The sequence below is a fragment of the Bidens hawaiensis genome, unplaced genomic scaffold, assembly GCF_021521415.1.
Source record: "Bidens hawaiensis isolate Kalapana, Puna unplaced genomic scaffold, B.hawaiensis_p1.1 tig00038183_1, whole genome shotgun sequence".
NCBI classification, from domain to species: domain Eukaryota; kingdom Viridiplantae; phylum Streptophyta; class Magnoliopsida; order Asterales; family Asteraceae; genus Bidens; species Bidens hawaiensis.
This window is the reverse complement of record NW_027496704.1, coordinates 46,438-70,120: the sequence shown is the minus strand read 5'-3', so window position 1 is coordinate 70,120 and position 23,683 is coordinate 46,438. Positions and strand designations below refer to the sequence as shown.

Sequence of the window (23,683 nt, the reverse complement as noted above, 5' to 3'; positions counted from 1 at the left end):
TGCGCGCCCAACTCTCCGCCATGCATGCGCGCTCAACCCTTCGCCACGCATGCGCGCTCAACTCCCGCCATGCATGCGCGCCCAACTCTCCGCCATGCATGCGCGCTCAACCCTTCGCCATGCATGCGCGCTCAACTCCCACCATGCATGCGCGCTCAACTCCCGCCATGCATGCGCGCTTAACCCTTCACCATGCATGCGCGCTCAACTCCCGCCATGCATGCGCGCTCAATCCTTCGCCATTCATGCGCGCTCAACCCTCCGCCATGCATGCGCGCTCAACCCCCGCCATGCATGCGCGCTCAACCCCCGCCATGCATGCGCGCTCAACCCCCGCCATGCATGCGCGCTCAACCCTTCGCCATGCATGAGCGCTCAACCCTTCGCCATGAATGCGCGCTCAACTCCCGCCATGCATGCGCGCTCAACTCCCGACATGCATGCGCGCTCAACTTTCTGCCGCTATGCATGCGCGCCCGCGGATCACCACTCTGCCGCCATGCATATGCGACCTTGGATCACCATTCCGCCACCATACGTACGCACCGCCGGGATCAAGACTGCCACCATGCATGCTCGCCAGCGGGTCACCATTCCGCCGCCATGCACGCGCGCCCGCGGATCCTCACTCCGCAGCCATGCATGCGCACCCGCGGAAACCACCATGTGAGTTCGAAAGACGACTCCATGCTTTTGGTTTTATGTAGAAGACTCCAACACCAAGCATGTGCACGCAACCCTCTACCATGCTTGTGCGCAACTCGCCGCCATGCATGCGCGCTCAACTTTCTGCCGCTATGCATGCGCGCCCGCGGATCACCACTCCGCCGCCATGCATATGCGACCTTGGATCACCATTCCGCCACCATACGTACTTGAGTTTTGGGAAAGTGGATTATGCACACAAGGTGTTTGACGAAATGCCTGAACCGGATTCGGTTTCGGGTAAAAATCATTCCAGATCTGTGGTTACTAGCTATTGTCTCCTTAAGCGTATCCTTCAGGTCTAGTTCCAAAATGTCAATCATGGTTGGTGTGATTTGTGAATCACACGCAGGTTTTCGTGGACTAACTTCGGTCACCACGTGTCGTGTAGACGCTCCCGTGGTCAATTCCGGCTTCCGCGAATCTCTAACCAAGCTCCCGCATGTCATTCCCATCGTGTGCGAAGCATTAGCAAAGCTTCCACGAGCCGTAAGCAAAGTTCCCGCAAGGCACAATCAAAGCCTCGAGGGTCAGCTTCTGCTTCCGCAAGCAAAGTTCCCGCGAGGCGTTATCAAAGCCTTAAGGGTCAACTTCAGCTTCCGCAATCAAAGCTTCCGCGAGCCATAAGCAAAGTTCCCGCGTGGCGTTATCAAAGCATTGAGGGTCAACTTCAGCTTCCGCAATCAAAGCTTCCGCGAGCCGTAAGCAAAGTTCCCGCGAGGCGTTGAGGGTCAACTTCAGCTTCCACAAGATAAGCTTCCGCGAGCCGTGAGCAAAGTTCCCGCAAGGCGCAATCAAAGCCTTGTAGGTCAACTTCAGCTTCCGCAAGCAAAGCTTCCGGCGATTCACACCATAGCGGGCCGCATGTGCGCTAAACCATAAACGGCGTATCACTTGTGTGCTTCCGCATATCCTCGACTAGCCGGATGCGCGCTCCGGCGATTCAACTCCGCCATAACATGCCGCACGCGCTAAATAATATTAGGCGGATCACATTGTGAGCTCCCGCGGATCAAGGAATAACTCTAGCGGGTCACTTAAATGTTGGAAGGGACCAACCTCACATACCACGGGTCACTAACGCGCAACCGCGGATAAAATCTGACCTCCGCGGGTCATGGCGAGAAACTCCAGCAGCTTAAGTACAACCTCTGCGAGTCACAAGAAAGCTTCCGCGGGTCACGTGTACGCTCTGAGCAAAGAAATGGCCGGTCAGGTTCGGCTCCCTCAGGCCAAGTTAAAGTCCCGACACGATCACCGCGGGTAACATAAGCGTTTCGGAAGGTGAACTTCAACCCCGCGGGTTGTTTATACTCTTTCGTTGATCAATTCAAGTTTCGCGAGCTGCAAGAAAAGTCTGGCGGGTACACCCCACGACTTTCGCGGATTATGCAAAAGCTCCGGGCAAAATCATGGCGGGTCATTTCCGCCTCCCGCAAACTTTTTGTACGCTCCAGAATGCAAATATAGTTCCAAGAACCAAGTGCAAGCTTTGACACTCTAAAACACTCCCGCGTATTATGTAAGCATTCCCGCATGCACGTTCCTGCGGGCCAACTCCGTTCATTGAGGGTCACTTACCGCGGGTCAACACCTGCGTGCCACCATGCATGTGCGCCGGCGGGTACTCTCTCTGCCGCTATGTATGCGCACTGCCGAGGGTCACTTACCGCGGGTCAACACCTGCGTGCCACCATGCATGCGCGCCGGCGGGTCCTCTCTCCGCCGCCACGCATGCTCAGTGCCGAGGGTCAAGACTCTATTACCATGCATACGCGCCAAACTTAAAGGTTGGGAATCCTCATAAACCCATAAGGCCACGCGCCAAAATTAAAGGTTGGGAATCCTCATAAACCCATACGGCCATGCGCCAAACTTAAAGGTTGGGAATCCTCATAAACCCATAAGGCCACGCGCCAAACTTAAAGGTTGGGAATCCTCATAAACCCATACGGCCATGCGCCAAACTTAAAGGTTGGGAATCCTCATAAACCCATACGGCTACACGCCATATTTAAAGGTTGGGAATCCTTATAAACCCATACGGCTACGCGCCAAACTTAAAGGTTGGGAATCCTCATAAACCCATAAGGCCACGCGCCAAACTTAAAGGTCGGGAGACTAATAATATCCCACATGGCCACGCGCCAAACATAAAGGTCGGGAGCCTAATAATATCCCACATGGCCACGCGCCAAACATAAAGGTCGGGAGCCTAATAATATTCCAAAACGGCCACGCGCCAACGTAGGTTGGGCACACCTCATAATTTGCCCGATGATGGGAACCTTGTAATACATCCACTTTTAGTTGATATGTTTTTGCAGGTTCGGCTACGAGTCGCACAAGCACCTATGACATTATTATTATTATCTGGCCGTTTGTGCCTCCATTATTATTTTGAAGACAAGCCGGGATAGTCATCCTGCGTAGAAGAGGCCCTTGTGGGCCAGTCATTATCATCATATTATAGCTCATAAGCCGCAACTCGCGCATGCTTCATTATTTTATAGCTCTGCACCATTATTATCATAAGGATCACAACATGTCACCATCATGGAGAAAACCTCTCAAAACTCAAAGACAATAAAGACAAGGCCGAAGAAAAGGGAAAAAACCGCCTCATATCCTAACACACCTTATGAAGTCCAGCGCTCCACCTAAACGCTTGCACGCCTAGGAGCAACACTGGACTTGGGGGGCTTGTAGGGGTATGGTACTAAACCCGGCTTACGACCTTAATTTATTATGTTTGGCTTATTTTATTATATGGACTAATACAATATTATTGGGCTGAGGGGGTTTTGTGGAGGTAACCCTAACTGGGCTAGGCCCATTAGGGTACCATGATAGTGGCCATGAGGCTCCCTATATAAGGAGGTCTCCACCTTTTTATTAAGGGTTGTTGTTCTCAATAAGAGCCACCACCATAACCATTTTTGTGTCTGTAAACAAGAGATCCTCGAGATTTCTTAGCAGTCACCTCCACACCCCCAAAAACCATTGCAGATCTGAATGGAGGAGAGCGAGATTTGGTTACATCATCCCGTAGAAGACGATCCGAACTATGCCTGGTACGTTTCGTGCTTCTTCAACCTTGAAACCTTCATATACTCAACCGGCGTAAAACAACCAACTTCACCATAAGAAGTTTCTTTTTGACTTGGGTCGAAAATCTTTCTTGTTAATGCACCAAGAATCCGGAAAGGTGCTCAACTGCGTGCAAAAAGAAAATAAAAATAATGGGTGCGTATCGTTAACAAAAAAGCCCGTGAAATTTAATAATAACAGCGACATGAATATAATGTAACTTACATTGCTGAGAAGCTTTGCCCCATACCATGCAGAATCTGCACCATACGGTGGTGGAATAACGCGTATGCCGTTGGATACGGATGGGGGAAGAAGAATACGGAGCTCCTTATCTAATCTTTCTGCACACGGGAAATACAAAGTTGACAAAATAAGATATTAACCGTCACTTTATAAATCAAGCGTATTACATGAAAAAATAATGATTTATATTTTATACCGACTAATCCTGGTAAGCATGCAGTGCCGCCAGCCAAAACAATGGACTTGAACCATGAATCGTCAGCGGATAATCCCAAAGCATGGCATTGTTCAATGCAAAGTGCCACCATTTGATGCAAACCCTTTGAACTCCTGTTGTCAAAAGAATAGAAGTTCCTTTATATTTGGCCCATTTGAGATAAAAACACAGCCCAACTCAACCGTTTTATTACTAAACCGGTCGAAATTGCCAGCTCATATAAATATAGACAACAAAAGGATTGAGGATAAGTGTACATACAATCCTGCAATAACCGGTTGGAATAAAATCTCTCCTGTTCGAAACCGCTCTTGCTTTAGAGTAAACCAACCCTCAGCAGGAACTTCATATGAAGCTTCTGTATCCTTTTGCAATTCAGCTTGGTAATCAATAGCAACATAACAAAGGTTCTGCAAGTCAACTCAACCCGATAACATTAGGCTATATGTAGAAATATTTTGTTAAACGCTATATTTACATACACCATATTTGTTTCCTTGTAAGGAAATGTATTAAAAGAGTGTCCAGATCAGCAAGAAGCTTCTTTATTTATTTATTTATTTTACCTTGTTATCCTTTAAAATAACTAGTCAAATCAAGTTCACTTCAACAATGGATAAAAAGATATATACCTCTTTCAATGCGCGCACTGTGTATACCGAAGAAAAATTTTGATTTCTTTGTAGCATTTGCTCTTTAAGGTATCCAACAAGCTTCAAAGCTCCAGCTGGCACAACTTTCACACCGACTTTGTACATTATCTTACCGTTTAAAACTGGAGACACAAAATAAGAACTTATAAAACAAAACGGTTTAGAGTGGCTTCACACTTGCACAAATCACAGTTAATCTAATATAACATGATTATGATGATTAAAAGAGCAAGAGATTGCATACTTGGTACAATAGATGTTTGATTAAAACCGACATTGACAAGAATTCCTGAAGTTTTTCTTGCTGCAAACAAAGCTAAAGTTGCCTGCACATCATGCATCAGTAACAATAAGGGTATTTCTGTAATATATATTCTTGTTATGAAATCGAAGAGAGAATAAAAATGTAGATCCAGACCTGGCTAACTGCACAGACTGAAGGAACATTCATATCAAACATTGCAGAGTAGATGGTTCCTTTTAGTTTCCGTCTCGCGGTTTTATCAGATCGTGTATCTGAACATGTTTAAAAAATAACAGTAGTGAAGTAGATTCTAATATTATACAAATGTCAACAAATAAAAAGATAACATGAACCGAACCATACCTCCATAATGCGTGATTGGAATCGAGACAACAGTTGGTTGTGTATATGATTTCACTTGCATCCTGCAGCTGATAACATAAAAAAACATCAGTTTCAGATAAAGCAAAAAATAATTTATTTAAAGACTTCCTAAAAATATAATTCACAATGAAGTACACCTGCTATATATCGTTGCAAAAAAATGGCGAAGCCTAGAGTACATTGGAGCCTCGATGTTACCAAATTCCTATATTTACAGTTAATCTTTTAAGAATGTCATATATTGGACGCAGACATTCATACCGTGTAAAAATAATGGAAGTAACAACTTACCAAAAACGTTGCAGCCCGACCAGATGGAGAGTCATATTTGCTCCAACCAAATTTGCAATAGCCAGAACCGCCTTTAGTGAAAATAAAAGTAAAAAAAAATTAAACATGAGCATGAATACAATTAACAAACATGATCATAACACTAGATGTAGTTAAAAGTTGAAACATGCACATCTTGTGGATTGATTTAATATATAACCAATAATTTTAAATATTCATCACTTTCATGTTTTGGGTCCCGATTAGAAAGTATGAAAAGGAATGATGTGATTGTGTGTCCCATTGTAAAGATGCATATGCATACCGTCAATGATGATAGCTCCGGGAACCTGCACTCGTTGACCATATATCTGTATAAACGATTGCATCCGACAAGGATAGGTTCTGCAATAAAAAATCAAGGATGTTACTCAATAGATGAGAAATAGTAAAATTAGTAAACAACTAAACAAATAGTTCCTGTTATTAGCTTTCATTATATTCCCTCTTCTTATTTCCTATTACTAAATCAGGAAAACTGTTCAACTAACATAAATAAAAAAATTTCAAAAACAAAAAAGGAAAATTGAAAAGAAATGATGGCAACCGGTTTAGTCAATAAAAGCATGTGTGTGCTTAAAGACTAAAGTGGTCCTCATACATAGCCTTCACATTTTGACTATTGTGCATATTACATGGTTCTCTCCAGCAAGAACACCAAACTTAATCTTGGCACATATGAAACTAGTAATAAATAATATATGATCAAAATACCTAAAAAGTAGTCAATCTTCATACTTGATACACTCCTGTTAGAGCTACTAATTTTCCTTTTAAATTCTATAGATAGAACACTAATCTAACCTAATATTTTGAACAAAATAACTTAACAAGTACAATGAAATCAAATTTTCAAAATTCATCTAAATTTATAATACTAATAATAATAATTTTGAACAAAATAACTTAACTACAATGAAATCAAATGATTCAAAATTCATGAAAATTTATAATACTAATAATAATGGGGATGTTATATACATACACCATCCCATGGTGTATGTATAGGCCTATACAATCCGTATAGAGTTGCGTGTCTGACATATGTACAAAGAAACCAGAGTTGCAGTTTTTTGCAACCTATACAACTTGTATAGACCTATACGAGTCGTATAGGTCCTGATATCTGGTATAATCCTATATGCCTCGTATAGGCCATATACGGTTTGTATATTTCTGGATAACCAAGCTGGTGCTTGAAGAACACAAGCCTAATAATAACAAACATAAGCTTACCGGAGAGGATAACCGGACCGTAAGCTAGTTTCCGCGAAGAACTTAGAGTCCCAAGGATCCTGCTGGCTTTGCAGAAAGTATATCCACAACATATTATGAGAAACAATCAATTTCCATGACTTACAAATAACAGTCAGCTTAGCCGCCTCTTTCGGTCCAAGTAACTTCAAAATTTGCATGAATATATCAAGCGGGATTCGATCGAATTCACCCGTGGATGATGAACAAACAATAATCTGATCTGGATCACACCCATGACTTGAAACCAAGCAGTTTGAGTTGGATGATGAGCTTGAGCTGAAACTGCTCGAATTCGATCGAATTGAGGAACCCAGAACCAGTTTTAATAAATAAGACATTATGAATCCGGTGAGGAGGTTTTGGCCGGAGGGAAGTGGTGACTGGTGGCGCTGACTTCTTTAACTGATTGATGTTTATTTGAATTTAACTCAACACTTACCCGATATATATACTACTTATTATTATTATTATTATTATTATTATTATTATTATTATTATTATTTTCGTATCAGTTTTAACTTTTAACACCAAATTACTGATCTTGGTTGAATTCTTGCGCAAAACTATGTAGGTTACGGGATTCGTGCAAGTTGAATAATTATTGTTGATTTTAATGGATATGTGTATGATATTTATATATATTTTTTCTTTTTGGTATTATTCAACACAATTATTTTTGTATGTTAACAGAGAAAAAAATATATGTAATGATAACTATTAAAAAAGGCAAATTGAAAATTAATAATTTGAACTTTTGTGTATTGATCGATATTAATCTTAACTTTAGACATCATTATCAGCGGTCTCAACTTTCAACTATTTTTGTCTCAATAGACCTCTGTTAAAAAGCATATAACTTCGTTAAGTTTTTTTTTCGAGTTTCAACCGATGTTATAGGGCTTTCGATCGGAAGAATTATACGAGTCGACAGATGTAAAACTTATCTTGAAACGGTGATCAAGTCATTTAACAAAAATCAAGTTATTTGAATCACCGTTTCAAGATAAGTTTTACATCGGTCGAATCGTATCGTTCTTCCGATCAAAACCCCTAAAATATCGGTTTGAAACACGAGAAAAACTTAGCGGCGTTAAGTTTTTTTAGCGGATGTCTATTGAGACAAAAATAGTTGAAAGTTGGGGCTGCTGGTAGTGATTTTTAAAATTGGGATTATTATTGGCCAATAAACAAAAGTTGGGATTATTTATTTCCAATTTGCCTTAGAAAAAGTTATGCATTAATGGATGTTGATAAATTGAGTTGAAAGAAATTGTTTTTTGATAGAAAGAAATCATAGTGTATAAATAAATTGTATTTGTGACTTTGTGTAGAATATAGAATAAAATGAAGACAAAGATAAAAAAAAAAATTACATAAATATATGATTGGGTGTGGGACGTTCTTTGGGACATCTTAAGGCGAGCTAGGATATCAGCTAAAACGGAAGCCCCCGTAAACTTCCTTACAGACCCCACGGAAAGGAGATCCACTCTACGACCGGCAGATTTGCTCGTCTTTGGTTGGGCCAGGGGAAAACACGCTTGTGTTGACCTCACAGGGGTATCTCCTTTAGCTGGTTTGAGGGATAATGGGTTTGTAGCTGGGCAAGCAATGAAAAGGGCTGAAACGAAGAAGGTGGAGAAACATGCTAAAGCCTGCGAAGAGAACCAACATGTTTTTGTCCCTTTGGCTTTTGATACCTTTGGCTCCTTGGCACCGGAAGCTATCCGTTTCCTAACCAGGGTCCAACGGGTTGTGCATAGCAATGTGTCGACTCCAAAGGGGCAGGGGTATGTCTTTAGCAGGTTAGGGTTTGCAATTCAGAAAGGGGTGGCGGCGCAGCTTGTTGTCCGCCTACCTGCTATGTTGATGTAATATCTATGTTTCTATATAATGAAAGAAGTATTTGCCAAAAAATAAATATATTAAACATTTTAATCATTTTAATTATTATAATTTTTACAGGTGTGGAGGCTGTGGTCTCGGAGTATATTAGTCGTTGGTGCACAGTGTTTTGGGTTTTGGTTAGAGACATCTTGAACTCCATAAGTCGGTAAAGCTCGGAACTTTGGAGAAATAAGTGTTTCATGGTTTAATTCTTATAGCTTGTTGGAGTTTATGGAAGACGAGAAACGAAAGTGTTCGAAGGAAAGGAGGTAAAAAATTGAATGCGTAACCGGTGACCATACGCGCGTAACATGCATCATGCGCGTACCTGACGCCCGTTAAGCGCGTATCGTCGATTGAACACTTAACTCGGTTTGACACATGATCCAAGCCCACCCGACCTGACCTGACCTGTTGCCAGTCCTAACTTGTAACCACGTAACATGTTCATTTTTTTAATTACTTAAATTAAAGAGAATTAATGCTTGTTTTTATGGTGTACTTTTTAAAAATATATTAATGTTAGTATTTTTTTAAACTAAATTGTTTAACCATGCATTATCATGTGAGCAAAGACCATATTACCTTGGATTTTCAAAATTGTATACCTTACTTTTTAAAATTTAAAAGGTCATTGTCATTTGTATTATATACAGTATAGATATGTAATATGAAATGTAAAATGAAATACAATGTTAACTTGAGAACTATTGAAACTCATTTGTGTGGTTATGAGGTTGTCGGCCACAAGGGTATTTTTGGAATTTCACACATGATGATATCCATCCATGCGACGTGACCAAACAGTTAACTATTTAAACCTCTTACTAGTTCAGCACTTAATGGTTAAGCACTTGCCAAACAGCCCCTAACTTTTTATACTCTCTCACCTCACTGAACTCACACATAACCTACTCAAACATAAAAAACACCCATCCTATATCTGATGCAAATTGTCAAACAGACATGGAGCAAAGCCAGATCGTCACTGGATCTGACTCTTCACAGGCACAGTTTTTTTGTGGCGGAGTGAAACTGCCGAATGACGCCCAAATTTAGTTTTCTTGAAAAAAATTACCTCTAAGGTCAGTTCTCAATCTGTTTTATATGAACACCTAATTTGCTCCTATATCTTATGCAAATTGTCAAACAAATATGGAACAAATATTTTACATATGTGAACTAGTGAATTCTTTTAATAATTTTACATACTTTACATATTTTACATATTACACGTAAATTGGAATGTAAGAAACATAAATCGATTTCCCTCTCCACCTTTATATAATCAGACGTGTTTTACATATGTTAAATATTTTACATATTTTTACATTAAGCAAAAAACACATACATTTCATATGTTTACATAATTTACATATTTTACGAATGTAAGACGAACATAAAACGATTGTAAGACAAATGTAAAACTAGTGTAACTAATAAATTGAACATAGCCAACTGTAAAAATTAAACAAGGGACATTTTTACATGTAACATCCGAACTTTTCGTAAAGTATAATAATATATTTATTATTGTTATGAAAGTTAATTACTTGTTATTTAAATAAGAAAGTGTAAGAATAGGCTTATGGGAATAATTAAGTGATGGACTTAGAGGTAATATATGGACTTAGGAAGAGAATATGGGCTTAGGGTCCATGGGCTTGGGGTATTATACCCTTAAACCTTTCCAAAGCCCTAGATCTCATATTCCCCACCCTTTCCATATTTGCCAAACACACACTTCACCATAATATCTAATACAAGTTCAAGAACAAGATCCAACCGTTGAGTATTCGTTGTATCAAAGTAACGAGGGAGATCTAGACTTAGTAATATACAAGATCCAAGTTTTGAACCAAGCTCAAAAATGTATGTTTTATATGCATAAAAGCTTGATTCGTTATGTTTGGTTCATTAGAAATTTTAAGATCCAGCTAAGTCGGGTTATGCAAATAAATAAAGGTTCGAACTTTATTATAAACGAGTTAGCTAGATCTTAGATGAGAATAATAATACAAAGAAAGTAATAATAATAATAATAATAATAATAATAATAATAATAATATGGATAACAATAATAACGATAATCAAAGGAAAGAAGAAAAGGGAATGAAGCTGCTGTTATAGTTTATAATTGTATATTAGGGTGTTTGAAACAAACATCCAAGGTAGATTATGTAACACAAAGTGTATACCTTTTAGCATCAAATTATCCTCTTATTTTGGTAAAACTCCATGAAAATTCATTGTATTTTGTACTTATTTGAGTTATTTGTGAATTTACAGGTCCGAGAGCCCGCTCGACGAAGAAACAATGAAAGGATGGCGCTTTTCGGACAAAAATTAAGAATCTGCCAAAAATGCATGACCATGCTAATAAAGTGCATGACCATGCTAAGGAAGTGTATGACTATGCTTACCAAACTGCACCATCATGCACTTTATGGGTATGATGGTGCACCTTTATTGGAACCCGTGCACATTTGTTACCGTGCAAAAAGTGAAACTGCACCATAATGCGTTTTTTGTGCACCACTGTGCACTTACGAGGGCACGATCCTGTGCACTATCCGATGTCAAGAACAAGACATATCAACTTAGAAAGTGCACTAGCTAGTGCCGGTAATGCACGATCATGCACTTTTTGTGCATGACCGTGCACTATTTTTTGAACCTGCAACTCTGAGCAGCTGAAACTGGAAGTTTGACTTACCAAATTGGTGCATGACCATGCCCTTTTTGTGCATGACCGTGCACTTTGTCCAGAAGCTTATAAACACTCATTTTCTCTTCATTTTGGTGTGTGGAGCCTTGGTGATTCTCTCTTAACTCTTGAAAATTATGTGTTCCTTGAGAGTTTGAAGGCTTCCACCATCCTCAAGATCCATCATTCCATTCTTCAATCCTTCTTTGATCATAGTTTACTTTCAATTGTTCTTGAACATGATTTGTAATTGTGACATTCGTCAATTTGGAGTTCTATTTGTATTCGTTTGTGTATTTATTTATCACGTAAACCGACCCGATTTATATCCCGAACATTTTAAATATATAAAATATTGGATTTTATGTTACTAAACCATTCCAACTTGTTCAATTTGAAAACCCTTTTTACGAATTTGAAAACCCTTTTTACGAATTTGAAAACGGCTTTAAAACGATCAAATTACATCAAAAACGAACTTCTGGACGCGAAACGAACCACACTAGAAGAGCTGGACCAGCCCCCATGGGTTTTTGAATGGTGGATGCTAAATAAATATTTTGGTTTATTTACTTTTTTTTTCTTTTTTTTGTTTTATAGTTTTTTGAATTATTTTTTTTGATATTTTTTGGAGGGTTTTTTTTTCCTTACAAAAATGATGTGATGTAGATGACTGAGGGTCTACCATAAGAATGTGGGGAAATGATCAAGGGACGGGAATGGGGTTCCCAAGTTTCCCATTTTTATTGAGTTCCCCAATGAACTCATATATATATATATATATATATATATGGGATGGATCTTGCGAGAAGTGATAATACAGCGAGAAGTGCGAGAAGTGAATGTATAACTCCATTAATCCCTAATTTCACTTTATTTCATATGATGTTACATACATATATGTAGGTTGGTTGTATTTATGTCTTAATTACACATTCAAACCTACCTACAAACATATAAATGTACCGAGCCATATTCAAACCTATGTACCAACACACATACAAACATACTTACACATATACAAACATACATACACAAATACAAAACATACGTACCTACACACATACACATGCACCTACACATAAGAAAGAGAGTGAAAATTAGGGATTAATGGAGTTACACCTTCACTTCTCGCACTTCTCGCTAAAAAACTTCTGAAATGATCAAATACCTATATATATATATATATATATATATATATAGAGAGAGAGAGAGAGGTTGCAAGAAGTAATATTATAACGAGAAGCGTGAGAAGTAAATCTCAACCATTGATTACAAAGATCAATGATTTATGTTATAACATGGCAATTTAGTAAATATCAATAACTTTTAACCTGAAATTAATTGCTTGCAAGGGCTAAAAAGTCATTAATGTGTAGCTATAAAAAATAAACGACTGGAGTATCCCTGTAACTCCTCCACACAGCTTAAGAAACAAAATTCACTTTCGATATCCAACTGATGCACACAATCGACCAAATTAAAGTCGATTGATTCCTATTCCATAAATATAAGAAGCAATTGGCCATCTGTGCATTGAACGAAATTGGTTTTGAAGCTGAATTGGGTGTTTCTCGTATGCTAGAGGGATCGAACCTACACAAGGTATTGGAGATATTTTGGGCGATTTTTGGGTTTGTTGCTTTTTTTCTTGAGTAGATGTAGCTTATTAATCTAATAATGGAAGCTCGATTAACTAATTCTGATGTAGTTATTCATAGTTCAATACACCACATATTTTTGTTATAATTAATTTGTTTAGTGGGTAGGGGTAGTTACTTTTGATAAAACATTTAGTGAGAACACTTCCGAAACCTGGTTGTTGTGATGTTTTACACAAATTGATAAGTTCTTTATGTGTATTTGTGTAGGCTGTATCTGCAAATTGTGTAGGTTGTATAGGTGTTATTTTAAGTATACATTTATTATGTGGAGGTTGTGTAAGGTTTATCTATAAATTGCGTAAGATGTGTAGGTATTAATTTGAGTTCGAATTATGTTATCTGTGGTTGTTTATGAGTTAAGTTGCATATGTGTAGATAATGGTTGTGTAGGGATATGTTGGTTTCATATGTGTAGCATGTGTAATTGTCTTGTTAGTGTAACGATATGTATGTGTATATACGCAGGACTAGCCCTACATAACCACTAAAAAAATGTTCATACATGGTACATTATGAATAATATGATGATATGTGGATGTGGTATTATGAACAAGTGTAGAATATGCAGGTATATTTTGCGACTTTCTTACAATGATGAGTCTCAACCTAGAGATGGCCAAATGAACGGATTGTGTAACATGTCAAAATTAACTTAAAATAAGTACATGTCAAGTTGGTTTTGGTTGCCACCAATGTATTTTTTTTCTATGTAGGTTGTTATGTATGAATGGAAGAGTAAACTGTGTCGGTAATTAACATATGCCGATATAAGCTATATCAGTTTTTATGGATGTTGGTTTACTGTAGTTGTAGGTTATGGTTGAGGTTATGCGTAGGGAATCAATTTCTGTGTAGGAAAGCTGTTTCTATGTAAGTGCTTATAATATGACTATGAAAATTTTATATATGTTGCATACGTGATCTAAAAGATGTGTTAGGACCGATCTATCAACCACAACAATCAGTCTCGTAACCAACAACAACGTGTTGACAAGACGGTTACGAGGTCCGCTCCTGTGAAGATCCAATGAACATTAAAGGCTGAATAAATAATATTCAAAGTGTTGCTAGACGAACAGAAATGAAACAAACACCTAAAGTAACTCAAAAGATTTCCATTAATATTTTGAATGATACAATGAAAATCGATTTGGGTTTCTAGGTGGAATGTTTGTATTTTAGGCAGCTTTCCGTACAGAGTTATTCTTTTACGAGAAACTGTCAGCCTTCAAATCACAATATCATAAATGCGCCCTAAAGTTTCCTTAAATAGGCACACCTGCATCTTCTAGAAACCCTAATGATTGATACATAACATATTCAAACGTATTAAAAAATATTACAAGTGTAAACAGGTCTTCGAGTAAGCTTGTAAGCTTTTATCCTTGTCGAGAAGACCTTGTAACATAAGTGTGCTTGTAACAGTTCTCCGAGTAAGCTTTACTTTGTATATTTTCTTACGAAAATATTCTTTAAGCAGACTTCAATCTTCGTGATATTACCAAACTTTTCTTGATAATATCCAACGAGCAAACTTGTTCTTCATTGATCCTTTCAACCTTTTGTCTTTATCTTATAATAACAAGTTATATGTGTTGGTGACACTGTAGCCTGCTTGAGGTTGAAACTTGCTCGCTGGAAGTAATTTCTTCAATAACTTCCTTTAAGTGTGCTTGGACCACTGTTTATTATTAAACCTTGCTCGATCCACCAAAATACTTGGTTTTAGCTTGGTTAAGTTAAGGGCTTGCTCTGAAACAAACCTTGCTCGACTAGAAGAACAACCTTGCTTGATGAAGTGCAGTTTGCTCGACTTGACACTTTGAAAAATTCTAGAAGATAACCTTTCTCGAAAGAAAAATACCTTGCTTGAATAAGTTCTAGGCTTGCCCGAATGACCAAGTTTGCTCGTATTCCATACTTAGCCATTTCTTGACTAACCAAACATCAACCAAACCAGCCTCATTTTGATAACATTTGACATTATTACAGCCTACCCATCCATATTTAACCACCCAAGTTGATGGGGTTTGAAATCTCATCATTTTCCACATTAATTTACAATTAATCGATTTTACGCACTCTTACAAACCGATTAAGGAATCACCAACCAAACCAGCCCCTATAACCAAAAAAATAATTTTCCTACTGTTCTTACACTAACATAAGACCCCACAAACTGATCGGATTGGCAATTCATTCAAATAAAACTCGATTAACAACAATTAACGATTTCAACACTCAAGAACCTTAGAAATCGGTTTCTATCAATTGACCTATCAAAACAGCTCCAATGGTCATAAAACTTTAGTATGATATATTAGACATACCTGGGAATATTTTGATACCAAAAACTCCAACTTTTGACCTCGGAAAGCGTGCCAATTGATATAAATCCGAATCTGTCCCTAGTTTAAGAAACGGATTAATTGACCATTGTTGTCACACCCTGCCCTGGGGCCTGGTCGTTTTATTGACAAATTGGTACCAATGTAATCAGCGGAATATCATTAATAACGATAAGCTACAGTATTTATACTATGCATATAAAACAAGGTGTCACTACACAACTATCTCTTCTTTGACACTACTGCAATCCATGTTGGGTTATTCTAATCCCATTGGCATCTAATCTTCATTGTTCTTGTTCGACTTATGCCTCTATCCTTAGTCATGCTCATTACAATGCTAATCCAAATCACTATCCACAGGGTACCTAAATACATGCTAAAAAGTGTCAACTAAAAAGTTGGTGAGTTTGTGAGTTTAGCTCACATACATATAAAAGAGTTAATTTATAAAAGCGTGCAAGTTTGCGTGTATGTAACTACAAAACATGGTGCGCATCAATGAAGTCCACAATCAATCCTGCATTCGATCATAAGCCTCCCCTCGACTTACAACCGAACGGCACCCGTCCCCGATTATTACTCTGCCAAGTAATAATCCAAGCGTTAGGTCATATGCCGCAACGGTCCGCAGACCTCAGTGTGGTTTACCCGACATATGGTCACTGTGCGTGAGGGTCTCCCAAATAGTACTACCCATACGAGCCATAGGCTCACTCCCTGAGTTAATGATTGTGTAAATTTAAGTGGGACAAAAACATGACAGGAAACACTTCTTGATAAACATCACACTATAAGTAAAACCAGCATGTTTCCAGCCCAAAAAGTTTAATTAAAAAGGGCAGCACGAAACTCACATCGGTCCATATGTAATATATATAAAATGAATGATAATCTATGAGCTTGCAACGATGCTAGATACCACCAAGTAAGCCTAGTATGCATATATTAGCCAATAGTAAGTAATTTGACAACAAACTAAGGTTCGTAACTGTTGCCTCTCGGTGTTGCTACTTGCATGCTAGAGGATCTGACTAGTGTGAACTTGTTACTACTACTGGACATTTTGCCGAATGATCAAGACCCGCCGGAAAGACGGGATTCACCGGAAAGTCTACCGACTCGCCGGAGATCGCTCCTCCTGCCCCTGATCTTTATGGAAGCTCCTCCCCGTCCTTACCTGAGTGTGTGACGGTCTCTGATGCAACTCTGTAACCAGCCATGTTGATTGCAGCGGAGGAACCCTGGCCGCCGCCACCGTCTTCTCCGTAAAACCACCGTCCATAAATGTAGTCATGGAGTAGGAGGGAGGATGATGGTCAGGGATGTTGTAGACGCCGCCACACTCGCTGGAACCATCGGCTCTTGGTCTGTTACTACTACCGCCGTTACGAGAGCTTTCCGGAGTGTAGCTACCGTCATCGTCATCTCTTTCTCTCTGGATTACTCTCATCTCATATCCGTCTCTCTATATGTGTTGCAGAAGATTTGGTTCAGGGAAGAAGATAGAGATGTGTAGGGTATTATGTTTGAGTAGATGAGTTGTTTTGAGATCGTGAAATCTGATCCGGGGGTTTTCAAAAGGTTGTTTGGGGATAAGAAAATAATAACATGGATTTGATGCAAAGATCTTGTCGGTAAATTATACAGACTTGCATGTAGTTGGATTAATTTAATGGCTAGATTCAGATTGTGCTAACCAAAAAAATATTATGTAGGGATATCAAGAATGCTAGAACAAGGGATTGGCTGCATGCCCTCGATTTTCTTAACACCTATTCATTATTTTGTTATTAATTAAAATAGTAATAATCATTTATGGATTTTAATAATAACATATAATAAAATCTTATTTTTATCATAAGAGGGGAGCTCTAGACAGAAGTCAGTGTAGAATAGTACATACGAACATGCTCAATCGTTTAACGCTTCGTCCTCGAGTTAGCGGTTTATATAATATGTCTGTCATAAATATTAATAATACCCATACGCATACTCCGACCAAAGTTAAGTGTTCATGTAATATTTTAGTCCTAATGATGTATAGTATCGCGGCGTTAGACTCTGTACGCGAATGACGAGTTAAGTCTAGGCATTCCATCTTCGAGTTCTATTTATGTAACTAAAATAACTATTTCGTAATAGCTATTATTTGATAATAAATAAATATATGTTCATATATTTATTTCCGGCATTATTTACCTGTATAATCGGTGTCAAATGCCGGTTTAGGCGTACCATGCATCTAAATTAGTTTGCCGACTTTCAAATTATATTCACTTAATAACACATAAGATACTTCATAGCACTGATGACCGTCGTTTAAGTCAATCAAAAACCTAATTAAACTACCTAGATAGGATAAGTAAGGTATCGTATCCACCAGGAGTATGTGGTCAATGTGATTCGTGTACAGATTTAAAATTATGAAGTAACTGATTTTTAGTGCTGATCACACAAGCGAATAAAGTGAATTTATGGAACTACGCAAGTAAGCAAATAAACGAGTTTCAAGCAATTAACAAAGCAAATCACATCCGGGAATTCAAGTAAGCAACCTACAGTAATCTCATGAAACCTAACAGATAAATTATTAGTGATTAACTACAAACTGATCAGTCAGACAAAACCTTAGACATCAACAATCACTTTACACACGACAATGGTTATCAAACAGTCATTTCTAGTGTGACTCAGTTAAGGGCAATCGTATGTTTTATCGTATTCAATCTAACCAAACAGTCATATGATCAATTATCTAGCAATTGGTAACAAATCGTTCAGACTAACGTAAACCTAAACCGATTGAACACACGGAAATATCAAACATCAATAATCATATATCAATCATCAATACTTATATAAGAGTGTTCTTAGTCACGTGAGACAAAACTGTAAAAGTTACAAACTATACATCCCGGGTGAGATTCTAGGAGATTAGCCGAGCCGCGACATCGTTAAATCTTCAATATGGATGATATGGATCATGTGTAAGGTCTTGGCACAAAATATGGTGGTGGAATCGCCTCTTGGAGCTGCTGGAAATCGCCTCTTTTCGTCCAAAACGAGTTAGGGTTGTTTATGATGAAAAATATGATTTAAACCCTAACTCCCGTCTGACCACCCCATCGCGATACGCGATGGGGTCTTCACTGGTCCATCGCGTATCGCGATGGACCAGAAAGTCAACAAATAATTTAAGTCCTATCGCGATACGCGATGGGACTTGTCACCAGCAAACATTATTACTTTGTCTCATTTCGCATGCTGGACGTCCCAGGTCTTCATTCCGTGTCACAACATGTCCAAATTGAGTACTTTAACGCATGTGACCTGAAATCTAATAATACACGTATGAAGTATCGAAGTTCCTAATATAAACGATTAAAACTAAATAATAAACGAACTAAAACATATACAAATTAACCAACCATCAAGCACGTATATCACATTTATATATGTATATTCGCATAAGTGGCTTTAAGAGCCGACATGGCTTATACCGCATTCTTAATCTGACATTAAACCGCGTATTATTAATACTCCTTACCAACATGCAGTATTCATATATATATATATATATATATATATATATATATATATATATATATATATATAAACACTTAGTATAATATTATTTCCCATAAGTGGTCATGGCTAACACTAGTATAAGTATCGGTTGCTATGACTACTATCTCGTTAATCTTTAATGTTTTATATAAAGATGGCCACGACTACGTACTCTATCTTGGAATTATATTTCATTCAATATTTAGTCACCTTATGGTGTTGCGTTATTACTCCACGTATTAAACTAGAAAGATTTTATCGATGTCTCATTCGCCGTATGTGTTCGTTTATGGTTTTGGGATTAATTATTATCATGTTACTAATATAATCCTTGTATTTATTTTCAATTATAGAGTTTTGATCACCTTGAAAGCTCGTACAAGTTGATGTGTTTGGAAAAAAAATAGGCCTAAAATCAGGGTTGTTACAATTGTAGCGACCTCGGTTATACAATTAAAGAATATGGGAGTGTAGTACACACCTTGAATGACCTCTAGGAGCTTGGAATCGATTTAGCTTGATCAAAATTGAAGGGTTTGGAGCCTTACTAGGGTTTTTTTTTTTGGGGGGGGGGGGGGAGGTTTGGGTTATAATATTCAAAAAAGTTACATCCTAGCCCTTGCACTTTGTAATTTGATCCTCCTTGCTCCCAAACTAAATAACACACTCTTTGGACATGCCCATAAGTCCCCGAGCCCTCAAACGAAAACCGAGAAATTAATTTACAAACTCTACGCTCGTGTTATTCGGTTTACGAGAATTTAGGGGTGTTATAGCTTGAGTCAACTACCATTTGTTTGGAATTTGTTAAGTTGGGTATGAATATAAAGCTATGTAATTTGGATCTTATGTTTAGTTTTTGGGATGAATAATAAAATTATACTCTTTAAAAGTAAATATGGTTAATAATTTATAAATAAATAATTAATCAGTTATTATTTATTTACTTCATTTTATACATGTTGGGCAGTGGAGGGAGTTAGCTTTTATATCCAAATTCCAAAGCACTAACATAATTAGGTCAAAAGGGAATAAACACATTGGGAAAGATTTTGTACACATTGTTTTGACTTTAAAATGGTCAAATAACTTAAACTTGCAGCTCATGTACCCATTGTTGATAACCACTACAGTGAAAGAATTGAAAATAAGATTGATCTTTTGTTGAGTAGGAACGAGCCATTTTCTAGGAATTGCAATGCTTTCCCTTGTCCCGTTTTAAGTTTTGGCCTGTTATAATTTGCAAAAAGATCACACCATGGCTCAAGGGATATTAAGCCACTAATTGACAATAAATTATGGGAGCCATGGATACAAGCACAACAGTGATTAATAGTTTTGTTTGTGTACATCTTTTTACAAGTTTTGCTCCCTAATTAATAATATTTTTTGTGAATGTGTGACGTACTGAAGAAACACTAATTGACCCCGGGCAGATTACGGATAATCTGGGGGTTAAATAGATGTTTCCCACGAGGGGTTATGTCCGGCAAAGATGGTTCTTCTGGTGACCTGCAAAACAGACACCGTGAGCTCGTCACTGAGAAGGGGGGGTACCTCCTTGTGACCACCCTCCGGCGTGAGAATCAGACTAGATTGCTCTTGAATATAAGTGTATATTAAGAGATTGCTAGAGAAGATAAGATGTGATAAGGTAATGTAATGTGTCCATACCATTCCAAGGTGTTGGAGTATTTATAGCCGAAGGTAGGTTTCCAAGAAGGTACAGCCGGCTGAATAGTATTCCTGTTCTGCCAACTGTGGGCTACGCACATGCCATGCTGGCAGTTGGTGGGTAGGCAGCGGCTGATAGGGACCAGGCCGGCTGTGTACTATTCTTTTTCCACCAACTGCAGGCTATGCACGTGCTACGACAGGTTGGTGAGTAGGCAGCGGCTAATAGTGACAGGGGTTGGTGAGTAGGCAGCGGCTGATAGTGAACAGGCCGGCTGTGTACTATTCCTTTGTCACAGTGAGCTGTCGCTGCTTTGGTCAGACCTTTTGTCCATACCTCGTCAGGTATAGTACAAAATGTCCTCCAGTAGCGTACGGATTGGCTCATTTGGGCGGGAGTATTCCCGGGTTTGGGCGGGAGTGTTCCCGGCTTGCTCACTCCTTCTTCAGGTGACATTAGTGAATTATTTAAGAGTTAAGTGCCTTGTACGTGTAGCCTTGCTGCGCAGGTAGCCTTCCCTGATGGCTTGTATCCGCAGCTGCGGGAACAGGCGGGGTACTTCACCATTGGGAGGCTTTTCCTGCGGGAACAGCTTGCGTACTGCGCGTAAGGACGTCACGTCTCTGAGCATGGTGGGTCCTGCGGATCCAGTTGGTTTCTGCGCAGACGTCCCTCTTCAAGGTGAGTCTTGCGAGTTTAGCCTTTGCGCAGACGTCCCTGTTGAAGGTGAGTCTTGCGGGTTCAACTGCGCAGACGTCCCTCTTTGAAGTGAGTCTTGCGAGTCCAACTGGGCTCTGCTGGGACCTACCTCTTCAAGTCCCCCCAGTCCAATGTTCTTATGAATTGTTAATAAGTGAGGTGAACTTTTGGACTTAAGCAAAGGGTTTTGAAAAGGGTTTAGTTTTAAGGTTTTCCATGGGGATTCTTCCCGCAGAAGTCCTAATGTCACGTGCAGAAATTCCCGACTTTTCTGCTTGATCTTTGGGTATGATGCGGGTAGGTCTGTAACCTCCTCGCAAGTCAGGAGCGTTGAGTTCCACTTGTGTAGATTCTCCTTGAGGTTTTGGTAGTTTTGAACATAGTGATCAATTATGTTAAAACAACCAATTCCATCTTGGAGCTTCAAACAATCTAGTTCTCGACGTTCCCGCTATGCGGGGATGTTATTCCCGTTTCCGCAAGCATGGCCCAGAAGATCCTTCTTGGTTTCAATTCCCTGCGGAGTGCTAGGTATGTGAAGGGTTTCGCCTTGACACTGTACTCGCACTCGTCTTATAGTTACTTTACTTCCAAGGTATTCCTGGCTTCAATTCCCTGCAGGTGCTAAGTATGTGAAGGGTTTTGCCTTGACACTGTACCCGCACCCGTCTTATAGTTACTTGGTTGCCGAGTTATTCTTGGCTTCAATTCTCTGCAGGTGCTAAGTATGTGAAGGGTTTTCCTTAACACTGTACTCGCACCTGTCTTATAGTTACTTGGTTGCCAAGGTAAGGGGTATAGTCCCGCTTACTTTTGAATCTTTTTGAATCTTTTTGAAATTCGAAGAGTTGGTGAAAGGATAAGAACAGTCCAAACTGTTGAAACGTCGTCCGACGGTTTCTTCTGACAGTGTCAGGACGTGCAGGAAGTTATGGCGACGTGACAGTATATGGTCATTCCAAACGCTTTTTCAGGCGCGTGGGCGCGAGTTTTCGGGCGCGTGGCCGCGAAGTTTACGGCACGCGTCCTGTCAACAGCTGTTGCCAGCTTGCTTTTTCCACGTGTCATAGTTTCATTGCACCAGCTATTTCCTCTCTCTTCCGCATTAAATTCATCGCATTCATTGCGATGAGTATATAAAAGGAGGAGAGGTTGCATTCACCTCTCTTCTTCTTCTAAACGATTTCCGACGAATACTCTAACTTTTCTGTCGAGCATTCTCCTGAAATCGTTCTTGTTTACATTCAAAACATGTCTTCTCATGATCTTGAAGTTACTGCTGAAGAGTCGGACATGTATTCTGAGAACCCGACGTCCACTTCTGATAGGGACGATAAGAGTACTGCTGGCGAGTGCCAGTGTGCTCTTCCCGTCGACCAGTATCAGTACATCGTCAGGAAGTTCATGCTCGAGCCTTTCGAGCCTGAGTTTCCTGAGCCACACCAGACGGTGTACGATGCCCCCAAGGGCAAAATAGGGGTGTATGCTGCATTCTTCATCTATGGGAATCTCAGGTTCCCATTGACGAAGTTTGTATACCGTGTTCTGGAGAGACACGGTGTGCACCTGACGGAGGTACACCCAATGGCGATCGCAAAGATCCGCCATTTTGAATGGGTGTGCCTCATTCTGGGCGTGGAGCCCCATGTCGACCGCCTGATGACCTTCTATTCCTGGAGGTGCATCCAGGGGTGGTATACCTTGGTCACTCGGATCAAGGGTTTGAAGATCTGCGCTACCGAGCGCAGTCTTCGGTCTTGGAAGCGGGAGTTCTTCTATATCTCCGCTCGCGTCGTCCCCATAGCGATGACGTTCAAGAACGGGAGAGCTCTCCCGAACCTTCACGCCTCCAACTACCAGGAGGCGGAATGGTTCTCCAAGATTTCCCGGGTCCAGTCTCCGGTTTACCGCTTTGCGGGATGGTGATGCTCGGGATGAGCCGGGTGTGGAAAGATGCTGGGGCGGAGACGCCACAGATCCCCATCGTCCTCGAATACGGTTTGAACT

At 39.6% G+C, this 23,683-nt stretch overlaps 1 protein-coding gene across 1 annotated transcript; it reads right to left on the bottom strand.

The window, feature by feature from the left end:
* Positions 1-3,799: 3,799 nt before the first annotated feature.
* LOC143590143 (actin-related protein 8-like) lies at positions 3,800-7,523 on the bottom strand. Its single transcript, XM_077070719.1, has 12 exons — positions 7,106-7,523; positions 6,135-6,214; positions 5,831-5,901; positions 5,677-5,744; positions 5,519-5,580; positions 5,330-5,427; positions 5,156-5,237; positions 4,891-5,033; positions 4,520-4,668; positions 4,238-4,371; positions 4,021-4,139; positions 3,800-3,921 (listed from the first exon to the last, which is right to left on the bottom strand). The coding sequence occupies exons 1-12, from the start codon at positions 7,462-7,464 to the stop codon at positions 3,844-3,846; spliced, it is 1,443 nt and encodes a 480-aa protein (XP_076926834.1). The 5' UTR covers positions 7,465-7,523; the 3' UTR covers positions 3,800-3,843.
* Positions 7,524-23,683: the final 16,160 nt, after the last annotated feature.

Bases quoted from the DNA above. Each gene is read 5' to 3' on its own strand.
- LOC143590143 (XM_077070719.1), bottom strand. From the start codon at position 7,464: ATGTCTTATTTATTAAAACTGGTTCTGGGTTCCTCAATTCGATCGAAT. The intron at 5,902-6,134 runs GTATGCATATGC...TTTTCACTAAAG, and splicing joins CGGAGCTATCATCATTGACG to GCGGTTCTGGCTATTGCAAA. The intron at 3,922-4,020 runs GTAAGTTACATT...TTTTGCACGCAG, and splicing joins GGGCAAAGCTTCTCAGCAAT to TTGAGCACCTTTCCGGATTC.